The sequence below is a fragment of the Notechis scutatus genome, chromosome 2 (genome assembly GCF_049901735.1).
Source record: "Notechis scutatus isolate UNSWTSFEM ecotype Mainland chromosome 2, rNotScu1.2, whole genome shotgun sequence".
Lineage (NCBI taxonomy): Eukaryota > Metazoa > Chordata > Lepidosauria > Squamata > Elapidae > Notechis > Notechis scutatus.
This window is the reverse complement of record NC_142010.1, coordinates 206,805,814-206,819,665: the sequence shown is the minus strand read 5'-3', so window position 1 is coordinate 206,819,665 and position 13,852 is coordinate 206,805,814. Positions and strand designations below refer to the sequence as shown.

Genomic DNA, 13,852 nt, shown 5'->3' with positions numbered 1-13,852 from the left:
TAAAGGGAACCTATTTTCATATTTCAGGTCCTTTGATACTGTATAAAGCTGCTTCCAGTATCAATATTGTGTAACTGTTCCCGAGTTTCTAAGGAACCCCCAAAATTTTTAAACTAGATTTTTGGCGATATGGTGCTACTTTTAAAACTCTCTGTATAAATTCACAGTAAAAGCTCATTCATCAACCTACAGTATGTCCTGAAATGCCAACCTGAACAGATCAGTGATATGTCAAACTTCAGAATGATGGTAACTTTCTCTTGAGAGCACCTATCAACACCAGACCTGATAGGAGTTGAACAGGCAAACTGTAAAGCTTCAATGGAGCAGGAAAAAAAAAAGGAAATAGTCTCCAAATAAGGGGTTGTAACATATGCTTACTAGGTGAAAGAGCTGTATTGCCAATGTTTAAATACTGTACTTGACCTGCAGAAATAGAGACATCTTCTTAAACTTGCATTACATTCACTTTCTTCATCAAGCTATATTCTTCATCAAGATACATTACATTAATGTAGATAGCCACTGGGGCCAAACAGACCCAGAAGAAATATATAAAAATAATAATCTAGAAGGATTGTTACTACTCTAGAGCTGACAATCACTTTCAGAAATAAAGTCTGAATTTGTTTATGCTGGAGATGGGATAAAGAAAGTAAGTGCTGGGGACAAATACAAATATTAAAAATGACCCCCTATAAATGTCATGCATTCATCAGTAAATTTAAAATAAATAGATTTTTCTTATTTGATGAATGCATTCCCTAAAATCTGTAAGGTTGGTTTATAATAGCATAATTAGAAAATGATATGTAACCTATTGTCTTCAGCCACAATTATTTTCCAAATCATACTGAAACATTCCAAAGCCAGCCAAAACGAAACTAGACATTTGCTGAGAAGATTGCTAATCAGGTACTACAGCTTACTCTATAGATAACTAAAGCACAAAACCTTTTGTGAATATCTCTTAGGAAAAATATTTTGTTATTATATCTGGATGAATGCCATTTGCTTGTTTTTCATTTATTTCAAATGTAATTCAACATGGAGCTGAGAAATCTCAGTCTGACTAGCAGAGTTCACCGAGAATGAATAATCTGGAAATGCATTTTCATTTAAGCACTGTAGCTATGATAAAAAAATGTATAAATGTGAAGATTACTTAACCTGCTTTTGCTGTATTTTATAATAATATTGCTAATCACCTTGAAATTAACTGACGATGCTTTGGCATGATGGCCATAATCCCAGACAAAAATATTCTAAATAGGGAACTTCATTTATCAAAGATAAGAATCAATAAAAAGTCAAAAATTAGTACATTGAAATACTTAAATCAAGTCTTGCCAAGCATCTGGATCATCTGAAAATGTTTCTGCAAAATGACAGAAAATTCACAAACAATATTTAATTTGTTCTGGGAAAGGCACATGTTCTTGACTGCTTCGTTTTTCCTAAGAGAGATACACAAATATTTGGATACCCCAAAGCACTTCATTTTTTTTGGATTTCTGTTACTATAGTTCAGGAAGGAAATAAAATGTTTTATGATTAGCCTTAAATGGATTGGATTAACTGAACAAATATCTCTGTTTGCCATATTTATTCAAGGTTATGTTCCAGGACATTCTCCAGATGATCCCTACCCCTCAAATAAGACAGAAGCTACAAGCATGAAAGTCTTAGATTACCTCCTTTTCATTATTTAAATTACTATTGTTGTGTTCTTACAAAAGGACTCCAGAGTAAGTTGCAATTTCGATTTCCTTATTACATGACACTCCATCACGTCACTTCTCTATTTTGCTTCCCTTCCCACTCTTCTCCAAGATCTCTCTCTACCTGTTTTCTGCAATTTTTCTTCAGAGTTATATTAACACACTACAACTATTCTGCTATAAAAGAGAGAGAAAGGAAATTAATCATTAAAACTTTCCTCCCCCAGACAACAAAAGCTGATGTTAGAGCAATTTAAGATGGCTAATTAAGAAGTAAATCTGAAGCTAATCAGTCTTTAATTTTTCAACTTAGATCAATAGCAAGTAATGTAAAGTGGATTGATGTTGTGAACAAGTGGTGTATTTAAACTACAAGGGTCTTTACTAGTGTTTCTCTGTATATTTCATTACAAAAATATTTATTTATTTATTTATTTGTAAAATTTATTGGCAACCCATCTTACCTCAGGGTAACTCTGGGCATTAGTGCCTCAGCTACAGAGGTTATAGATATATTTAGGGGAAAAAATGGAAGAAGCTAAAGTTACCATCACATAGATCTCCATAAAAAATGAGAAAAAAGGAGAAACGATTCTAAAGTTCAATTTTAAAACGAATGCATGTAGAAGAAGAAGAAAAAAATCCTCATGCAGCATTTTGGATCATGGGTATAATAACAAAAGAAGATAGGAAAAAGTGGAGCCCAACATATGCATATAGGAAAGGAACAAGCAAAAACACGATATACTGATAAGCTGTAAAACTACAGCCAATGCTGTAGGAAAAAGCATAGAGTAGACCAACCAAAATATGTGATTTAATGAAGTACACAAATTATTACAGAATATGATTATTACTTGTTTAAATAACTGAAGGATGTGTTAAGTAAGCATAGAGTTTGTGGATAGTATTTCCTTATTTATTACCTTGGGTGGGGTTATACTAAAGAGATGACTAAAGAAAAATGTATGTTGACCATGGAAAGCTTGGTAGAGAATTATAGTTCAAACAAATCATAGATGTCATCGATCTCGAAATGTTTATAAAACAGACAGGAACAATAGCAAATGCCTGGAAGCATATTTTTACACAACAATAGACACGGCCACATCATTATTTAAATGATTTCTTAATAGGTTCTTTCATACTCTAAAATCAGCTGTTTCTAAAGTCGTCGTGTCACTTAAACTCAGTCTGGAGTTGCTGACATTAAATCATTATTAACTTAGTAGAAGGTGAAAAGCTCTCCAGTCCTGTGGTGAGTCACCTCTTAAGCTGCTGTACATCCTGAACTGATAAACAGCAAAATCAACAGCACAGGACAATTGACCTCATTTAACCCAGACTCAACAAGTTTCAAGAAAATGCTGTTCTACAATCTTTTGTCTCTACACAAATGTCCTTTTTTCATATACTATAATCTTAACACACTGGAAAATCTAACTGCGATCCAGACAAAAGCTATGGGGAGGGGACATTCTTTTATAAAGCCCAATTTCCTGAAAAATCCTTCATAAGGAATTTGAAGAATATTTACTAAAGCCATGGCCTCTCCTATCCCGACTGTTTTGAGCATAACAGTGCTGTATTCCATTTATCTGAACTGCTCTGAGTGGGCATGACAGGAAAATAACTGAAATGGATAGATAAAAACATTTGCTCCTTTAGATTTATAAGATTTCTAAGATAGGGAATGGGAAACTGGTTCTATGACTCACTGCTAGATTAATCTATTCTTGGCTTCTGCCAATTTTGCCTGGGCTAGCCAAATAGACTGGCCATTACAGAGATTGAAGGTCAACATTGCAGGGAGATCAAATTTTGGATGTCTGGAGAATATGTATGCAATCCACAGAAGGATATCTGAAGGATAACGATGTGTTTTTAAATGTACTTGTTGTCTCTAGCATTTCCAGATAACTGGATACAGCAATTAAATATATGAATCATAGCCAGAATGTACAATTGCTATATAGATTTCTGGGAGGATAGTTTCTTTACTGCCACTGTTTATACTGGGTTGATATCATTTTATATTCCTCTCTGGAGAATATCAATCCTTTAGAAATTAAATAAATATTTAATTTTTCCCTTTTCTTTTCAGAAAACATTCTGTTCCTAGCATAACTGCAACAGGTGTGAAATCTTATAAATCAGTCCCACTCAACATTAAAAGGTTGATAAATAAAATTAATTTAAGGCAGTGTTTTACTTCATCCACAATAATGCAAGAAACAAACTTCCATTTAAAAAATGTGAAGTGTCAGTAAGATTCCTTAATAATACAATTTCCAATGAACAGTATGCTTTGTAATAAAGTAAGGTTTAAGAGATTTTTCCCTTTTGGCAGCATCTCTTCCAGGGAAATAGAAAATGGAACCTGCAATTGATAAAAGTTGATTCCCATATGTATATTTTATAAAAACATAAACTGGATACCATTAAAACTTAGATATTATTTCATGCCGTATCTATTAGAGAAGGAAGAATAATTTGAACAACATGTTCAGCAGATTCATGCACAGGATTCTATTCAAAAAATACATTTCCATTTACCTTGGGTATTCCTGAGCAGTCAAGCCACTTCTGGAAAATGTTTTCGATTGCCAGACCATACCTTCCAAACAAATAAAAAATTAATCATAAAAATGCAATGTATATAAGTGTGTGTGTGTGTGTGTGTGTGTGTGTGTGTGTGTGTGTGTATGTGTGTGTAATCTTTGGGTTATCACCATTTGTTCAGCAGCTATTCAAAGTTCTGACAGCACTAAATGAAAGGTACTTACAATGGGACCTTGTAATTCTGTCTGTTGCAGTACTCCACAGACACAGCATCGCTATTTCTGACAATCCTGCCAGGTTCCCACAAAACAAATCAATGGAAAACCCGGGAGAAAGTTAAAAGTTATGTAAGGTCCTCATTTAACAACCCATGTGGCCCTTGCTTAGCAACAAATGACAGAATTGTTGTTGCTAAGCAACTTGGTCACTTGATGTTGCTTAGCGACAGTAAATCCAGTCCCAGTTGCCATCATAACCTAAGTACTGCTTGAGTGTATATCTCTTGTGTGTGAGACACACACCTATCTCCCCTTACACACACACACAGACACACATGATAAAAATAGAATAGTTGAATTCACTCTTAAGAGTTTATTAATTTTTCCATTTTTGTAATTTCTTCATACTTTTTATTAAAGCAGTTAATGAATGGGAAATTCCAGTTATTTAAAATTCCCTAATACGAGTTTTCATGTGCTGCTCTTATGTACATTCATACATGTTCATCTATAAACACATTACTATATATAACAGTGGCCCCCAACCTTTTTGTGCCACGGCCCAGTACCGCATCACAAAATGATCCGCGCCCGGACCGCATCAGCACGCATGACAAGGCAAGGCGAGCCGAGCGACCGCCAGCCAGCCGTCCCCACTTCTCCCCGCTATCTTCAACTCCTCCTTTGTACCTTTGTCGATGGGCTTTGCTTCGGGACGGCTTCGGGACGGTCACTCGCTTGCCTTGCCTTGGGTGCTGAAAGAATCCTTGCACCTTAGTTTCGCTCAAGCCCCCCCACTTCGATGAAACTAAGGCGTGAGGATTCCTTCAGGACCCAAATGCCACTTTCCAACCGGAAAAGCTCACCCGGAAGCACTTTCTCATCAAACAAGATGGCGGCGCCCAGCAAACCGCGGCCCGGTAGGAAATGTTCCATCGGACGGGCACTGTCCGCGCCCGGTGGTTGGGGACCCTGATATATAAATTGGCATTCTTTCTTTCTGAGTTCAAGGAGAGCAACTAAGGCATAGCTTTTACTTCTAACAAGGAGGAGGACATGCTATGGTTGAATAGATGAATCTGGCATGATTTCCTATATTTTCCACATAATTTTAATATCGCATTTGCTTTCTTACATAGCTTTATTGATTGTTTTTGAAGAATTCTTTGTTTTAAATGATATTTTGATTTGTCAACCACTCAGAGCTTTCAGGACTAGGCAGTATACAAATGAAATGAAACAAAATGAAAGAAGATAAAACAAAATTTAAGTACAGAGACCAAGATAAAGCAGTGAACCTATAAAAATATAAATATAAAGCAATTCAACTGTGTAGCTGCCTTAAAGATGGTTCAGCAGACAAGTACCTTAAACGCCCCATAAATATTTAGATAATAAGACAAGCTAAAATTAAAAGGCATTCGGTAGAATGTCAAACATAACAAAAGCAGTGCTCTGTGGAATCTAATCCCTACCCCTTTTAGTCCAGCAGTCTGCTCTCACAGTGGACAACAACTAACTGCTCAAGGAATCCACTGGTTTCCCAGCATAGAGCCTTCTACTGTATTACACAACTGTATTGTGTCTGTTTTGTTTGTACCCTTCAATTGGGTAAACAGAGCATTACATATTTTTTTTAGCCAGTAAGCCTGAAATGGGCTACAGAATGTATTCCAAATCCAGGACCCATAATTCCTGCGGGATTGAAATTTGGCAAAGTTGTGGTCATTTCAATGCTGCCGTGCTGCTGTTCCACAGCAGCACTGCTGAGGTCAGCTGCAGTCAATGGTCACCATTTTCAGCACTCTCTGCCAACTTCCTATAAGAAAAGTCAATGGGAAAGTTGGCACTGGCAGATATTTGCTGCTGTTCCCACTGCTTGGATCATTTTTTTCCTTTGTTTAGATAAAGAAATTACTCTGAAATGAGGACCCAATGGGTCATGGGTTGCCTAATATACTTTAAAGCCCAAAACAGAACCGCATATGGTACATACTATGCAGATAATTATTAGATAATACAGGGTTCTATTTCCATCATGAAAGATAATAAGTACAGCATTTCTACTATAAACAGAATTCAACATTCAGAAGTCTAACATTTGTTCATTTGGCAACAAATTATTATATAGGAATAATTATATAATTATTATATAAATGAAAGTCCTGTAATTCAAACTTACGACCACAGTTGAACCCAAATTTATGTTGCTAAGCAAGACAATTGTTAAATGAGTTTTGCTTCATTTTACTATCTTTCTTGGCACAGTTGTTAAGTGAATCACTGAAGTTGTTACGTTAGTAATACAGTTTTTAAGTGAACCTGGCTTCCCCATTAACTTTGCTTGCCAGAAGGTCACAAAAGGGGATCAGGTGACCCTGGGACACTGCGACAGTGTCATGCCCCTGTTGGAATCTGATTCCGAGGGGGAGGTCGAGCAGCTGACAGGGAGTGGGAGTGTGGCTCCGGTGGCTGTGTAAGAAACTGGGGAAGGGCACAGTCCGGCTGGGCCTTCAGAGGAAGACCTAGGGACATCCCCTCTTCATCCTATGGCATGCAGGCAGGAACGGAGAAGGGAGCAATGTGAATTACATGGGTTACGGTGGAGAAAAGGGCCCTGATTCCCTTCATTAGCTGCAGCTGGGAAAACAGGATTTTAAAACAGCGTTTGCACATAGCACCTTGCTGGGAGCAAAGTGTGAATTATCTTGGTTTGTCAAGTATTATCTGGGTTCCGGTGTCTTCCCAACTGTGTGTGTTTCGTTATCTTTTGAAGTCTGCAATTCCTTATCGTGCCCTGTCTCGTTAATTGCTGCGGAGTGGTTTGTGTTGGTTTTTATTTATAATCTATATGTACTTTGGGTTCGGACTGAATTTCTTCCCTTTAGAAACTGTTCTTGGGAGAGTTTTTTCTCCAGCTGATGATAACTGGACATTGGGGGCCAAGTTGGAGGTATTCAAGGGACTTTACCTACTTTTGTCACTTTGTTGCTTTTGTGCCACGCCCCGGGTCATCACAGACCGTCATAAATATGAGCTAGTTACCAAGTGTCTGAATTTTGATCATGGGGTTGCTGCAGTGGTCATAAGTGTGAAAAACAGTCATAAGTGACTTTTTTCCAGTGCCGGTGTAGCTTTGAACAGTCACTAAATGAATGGTTCTAAGTCAAGGACTGCCTGTCATCTGAATTAACTACATTTAATTGAATCTATATTTTTCATTCAATTACATTACATTTTGTTTTAGTCAGGTCTTGCTCACTCTTTATCAGAGTGCAGCATCCATTACTGAAAGCCAAATGCTGCTCCTAATTCCTGACACAATATCCTGCACCATTGTCCAAATTTGTGCTGGGATTCAGGCCTTAAGGTATTTCAATAAAATTAGTAGGATAGCTTAACTACATAATTGATAAAGTAGGATCGCTTCATTACTTTGTTATGGAATGAGTGTTATGTTACTGCTATTCATAGCAAATTTTGAACTAGCTCCCTCTGAGCTAGTTTCACAGTATATCAATTTTTAGGGCTATTGTACACCACAGGCACGTAACTTGAAAACTGTCTTTTAAAATCAGGATCAAAACAATGGCATTTTAGAAATTTAGGCTCAAGTCCGACAGTGTTTATTATGAGCAGATGTGAGTTGAATCAAATGCTATCTCATGCCATAAAAAATTGTGCTGCTTAAAAGGTGTATGGCACCTTTTAACCCCCTCCCCCCCAAAGCTAATTCCCTGTACAAATTGTATAGAAAAAAAATGTTTTTAAATCCAATAGAAAGTTGAGCAACTAATATTATCTGTTGTGTATTTGATTTATTTTTCATCACGTTTCAGGCAGCTTTATTCATTTTGGTTGCCATTTCTTATTGTCTCATCCATTTGGGTGATCTTCAGTTACATTCACTTTTCCAAGTCTGCTCTGATTAAATTGGAGAATTAGTCTGCCTTGGAATTTTCCATTCAAATGAAATGGTTCTTTCTGGTATTGTACAACTTCCTTAAAGCAACGTTTCATTTGGATTAGATGAAGAATCCAAATTTTCTCAGTAATTTAAATAGGGGCTGACATTCTCTAAACGTTACCAATCCCCCTTTCTCTGTTCCCCAGATTGTAACTTTTTACAGCCTCCTTGTGTCCAGCTGGGCAGCTTTTGACTATTTACTTAAGGGTCAGGCATATTAACTCTCAGAAAGATCGGACAAATGGCCACTTAAAAATTAACCAGACCACATCGTCTCAGATCTCCATTACTTCAGCTTTAGACTGGATGGTTTTCATGTGATTATTTTTAGACTCTTTTAACCCTATATTATTATGTCCTGAAGGTTTATATTTATCTGCATAACAAATAGAAGCCAATCCCTTTATCAGTTCCAAGAATCAGTCGGGTTAGGGACAACAGGAGTTTAATTTGTTTCTTCCTTTAATTATTTTTATTTGAAAAAACCAAGTGTGATGTTAACTCCAATAATATTCTATTATTTAGGAATAATAGAAACATATTTATTATATAACAATTGCAAACTCTAGATATCCCTTTAATATGTAAACCAATATTAGAGTACTTCATGTCAAATGGAGACATAAAAATTATTTAATGTGCTTCCACGTTAAAGGTTCTCACGATGTAAAAGTATTATTGTGGACTAGACGTTACATTACAAAATAGAAAGCTATTACTGGGAAACACAATGCTAAACTACGTATTTTGATAAAAAAAAGTTTGGCAAAAGTTCATATCTGTACTGTGAAGTATTTCAAAATGGTCACAAATGACTGCTTAAAATAAGAAACTGGGAATGGCTGGCATGAAGAAAAACATATTTCAAAGCTATAATATTAAAGCAAGTGAATACATATGTTAGTTGAATCCCAAAAATGTTGCTTATGCTTACATAAGAAGCATTTTGTATTTCATTTAATCAAGAGACACCTCCATCATAACCTAAAGTGCTTCTAAATTATCATTTCATTTCAAAAGAAAACTCTTGTGTGATAAAAACAAGTATTTTTATGATGGGGAGAAGTAATAGAACAAGGTCTAAACTTCTTTCAGGTCAAAGAAATATTATATATAATTAAATCCAAATTAACACATTTAATTTTACAAGTATAAAGCTCAACTCTTTTCTTAACTTTGTGTTAAGAATTAAAACTTATATTGTAATTAGTGGAAAAAACATAATTGCCAAACATATAAGTGTAGATGAGAGCATACTTTATATGAATAAGATCTATTATTTTTGGCACCACACTTTATCTTCTCATTATTCATAATTCTGGCAGCATACTATATGTCTGGCCATAAAATAAATAGAACTGAAATCTTGCCTTTCTTTCTGAAGGGAAAATAAATATAATTTCAACTACTTTTACTGGAAATTAAAATATTCTTGGCATATTCTTAAAACAGCCAATAGCTTCCTAGTTTTAGTAAAATCTTAATTGATAAATTTAGAAGGGAAAAAGAGTTAAGTTTATACAGAGATCCAAAATACAACTGACTGAAACAAATTAATTTCACCAAGAAAAACAGAAATACCTTTTTTTAACAAGAAAGACAAATCCATTAAAAACTTCCACAATACTGTTCAAGCACATCATTAGTGAAAATAAAATTGATACCATAACTGAGCACAATGCATAATTTACTATACAAAAACCAAGCCATAAAAATGTTCTTTTAATACAAAGTAAATGACAAAGCTTTGCAACTAAAGACAGAAAAATCAGAGGGCAGACACTGAAAACAAAGCAAGGCCAAAAAAGAATTGGGAACTATCCCAAGTGCTAGTTAGGAAAAAAAATATATGTGGAAGCCCAATTGGTTCCAGGAAATTCTTTTGTCAAGAATATTAATGTCCTTCAACCAAAATGTTTTACCAGGTAAGTAGAACACTTTTGACAAAGGTGTTTTTTTGTTTTTTTTGGTAATGCATGGGCTTTCACATTTTTTTTTCTTACTGGAACTTGGGACACTCTTTCCCTTTTTAATTTTTTGGAAATGAAAAGATAGGGCTGATCACAAACACAATCTACTTGTGTATGCGAGTGAGATCATTTGTTTCAATTGAATTTAGAACTGTTTTGGAATTTAAAAACCTAAACTCTGATCCCATGATGGGACCTGGAGCTCCTTTCTATGATTTTCCTTTCCCCATATTTTAATTCTCTTATAATAAAAGATATACCACCTTATAATTTAAACAGATAGCTATGAAACACTCCAATTCAACATCATTCATAACTATGGTACTACTTTCATAAGTGTTTTTGGCATATAAGATAATCTTAAGATATTCGCTGCAGAGATGCAACTTTAATACATTCCTGGAAAATTTACACACAAGGTTTTCATAAATAAAAAAATCTGAATCATGATGTTTAGACTTACCCTTTTAATTGGGGGAAATCTTCTAATAATAAATGAAGAAATTCCTGGATAAAAATAACAAAATACTGTTATTGTTAAAAACAAGCACGCATAGCCACATTTTATAACTATTCATTTGACATTGAGCATTCATAAAAGGTGCTTATGAAATTCTAAGCCACATATAAAAAAGCAGATATAAGAAATGTCAAGTGTATCTTCCTCAAATACAAGGCAGTACAATATATTTCCATACATTATCATAATCAATTTAACATAATCACAAATACTACAATGCACTGAATGGCAATAAAAGAGAAGATTGAATGTAAATATAACTACCCATGTTTCCCTGAAAATAAGACTGGGCCTTATATTAATTTTTGCTCCAAAAGATGCATTAGGTCTTATTTTCCAGTTAGGTCTTATTTTCAGTGTAAACGGGGACTAAATGCCTTCATTTGGCTGACAGTCTTAACAGGGGCTTATTTTTGAGGTAGAGCTTATATTTTGATCATCCTGAAAAATCATGCTAGGGCTTATTTTCCAGTTGGGTTGTGGAAATGGTATATGTATGGTTAGATAAACCATGTTTCTCTGTTTATATATAAATTAAAGTTGTAGTTATATTTTTATATGTGACATTTAATCTCCTGTTTGTGATCTTTAGGTGTAAACTTGCGTACAACTTATCTGGTAATTTCAATATCATTCAAAGACAATAACCATAGGTCCAGGATAAACCCAACAAATGCAGAAACATGAACAAAAATATTATATGTGTATATGAAGAGACAAAAACATATCCCATTATGAGGTGTACAAATGCTCAGATCAAGGGAATGCCGAATGACTATTGAAAAAGGGAAGACATGAGAAAAGGGGTAGAAAGAGTGGAGTATCCTACAGAAGTTAAAAAAAACCTTGCAGAACTACATTCCACAGGATAACACAAGAAAATGGAAGATGCCATTATATTATGTAAGCTATATTTTAGAAGTTGAAGAGTTAATATTTTAACAAAAGAAAATAAGCTGCCCATTGAGATATTTAAGTTGTGTAACCGGGTTACAAATGGCATCTTTTTCACTTTCGTAATACAAAATACAGAGATGCAGATACCCCAAAAGACTGGGTTAGAGCTCCCCTGATTATTTTTATTATTAAGAAAAGCATGCTTCTGTCTGCATAGTTCTTTGTATCTGTAGCCTAACTGTACTTTTGGCTATGTAAAGATGTCACAATATTTTAGACAGTAGTACAACATTTTCCAATTATTATTCAACCGGATTATTATTCAACTGTATTATAATTAGTTTTAAATGTGTTAATCCATTTTGAAGTAAATCAATCAAGTACTGCTGACTGTAAATAAATAGATATAAATAATGTAAATGTTTTATGTCTGTAAAATCAATCAACACAATTACACAATTACATTAATTCTTAATTCACATTTTAATGCCCAAGATACACTAGTAGTATACACAGTGTTATTTATTTTTTTGACAGACTGTTGGAGAAACTAAAAACTGGAATATAATCAAAGGCTCTCCAAACTAACCATATAATTTAAAATGAAATACAAATGCAATTATATCATAGAGTAATTTTTTTCCTGATAGGTGTTTTAATTATTGAAAAACATATTTTAAAAATCCAAGGGATGTGGATATGGATATATATAAAGTATGTGGCTAGTTTCAGAATCCTCATATGTTTTCAGGCTTATAAATATGTCTTCTGAAACATCATTATAAAAACTCCATGCTACTAGAAAAGTACTTTATAAGAGCACAAAAACCAGATTTTAAAACATGATAAAACATGTATTTTAAACACGTACCAATGACATTAGGTATGAATTAGCTAATATACAAATTTAGCAGCTCAATGTTACATTTATTTCTTTATTTGACCAGATGTTATAATAAACAGATTAAACTCAGCAAAGGTATCCATTTTTCATCACCAAATTAAACATCAGCCTTAATTACACAAGTGGAATCAGCACTTCAAATTCATTTCTATTTATTTAAACTTACCAGCACTCCATCTATAACACAAATTTCATCAAAAAAATATTATTCAGTGAATTCTCTAGAAGAAACCAGAATGAACTCATTTTTAAACAAAAAAAAATCCCTTCCTAAAGTTCCAGACTTACTTTCTACTCAGCTAAAATAAACAAAACTACTATTAAAAATATAACTGAGCTTGAAGTCAAAATGAAGTGGAGAAAAGCAAACTGATTAATGCTTCACATGTGAAGTCATTTCCTTGCACCTGTGGCTCAAATCTAGGAAAAATACTACAAATGCTGCTAGAAACAAGACTAGTATTCAGAATGTGAGAATTATTTATTCTTTAGTTATTATACTGTCGTCTTCGTGATCTTAACTGGTAGGAATTCAACCTGATTTTTTTAAACACTAAAACATTGCAATACTTTTATTTATTCATATTTGTTTAAAAATCATACTCCTATTTCGATATGAACCCTGTGACTTGCTGAAGATTTCAGATAATTCTTGCTGCTCTGTAGTGCAAAGAAGGAATGAATTCAAATCTAATCATCAAGTCACTGAAAATCCTGACACGGATTCCTACCAACTTATTTGTATAGTCATAGTGCACTTTAGCTAAAAAATAAAACGAAAACAAACTTGTCCATTTGTATGATGTAACTGCCCCACCCTTTGCAGTACCTAGCTGCCAAAAATAGTATTATTAAAAGGGCTGCCGGGGGCCATAAAATGGTTACCTGCTCCTGATCTCCCCTTACAACAGAACATATATCAAGATGAATGAAAAAATTGCAGTCACTCTAGCACAGAGACAGATCCATTGCATGTGCACAAAAATCTACGCCTCTGTAAACATATTGTCTGAAAACACCATGAATCAAAGCTTAACTTGCAACCTTTTGGAGTACAATTAGATGAGTGTTAGGATGAAAGATAGGGAAATGT

General features: G+C 34.4%; 1 protein-coding gene across 7 annotated transcripts in view; it reads right to left on the bottom strand.

The window, feature by feature from the left end:
* Positions 1 to 13,852, bottom strand: part of AOPEP (aminopeptidase O (putative)) — a 192,399-nt gene that overhangs the window by 97,805 nt on the left and 80,742 nt on the right. For all 7 annotated transcript variants that reach the window (XR_015748062.1, XM_087957906.1, XM_087957907.1 and 4 more), the window contains exons 9-10: positions 10,902 to 10,945; positions 4,278 to 4,338 (exon numbers count right to left, since the gene is read on the bottom strand). Coding sequence is in view for 6 of the 7 variants with exons in the window: in XM_087957906.1 (XP_087814032.1) it covers positions 4,278 to 4,338; positions 10,902 to 10,945 (105 nt within the window). In the remaining variant the exon portion in view is untranslated. The remainder of the gene's footprint in view (positions 1 to 4,277; positions 4,339 to 10,901; positions 10,946 to 13,852) is intronic.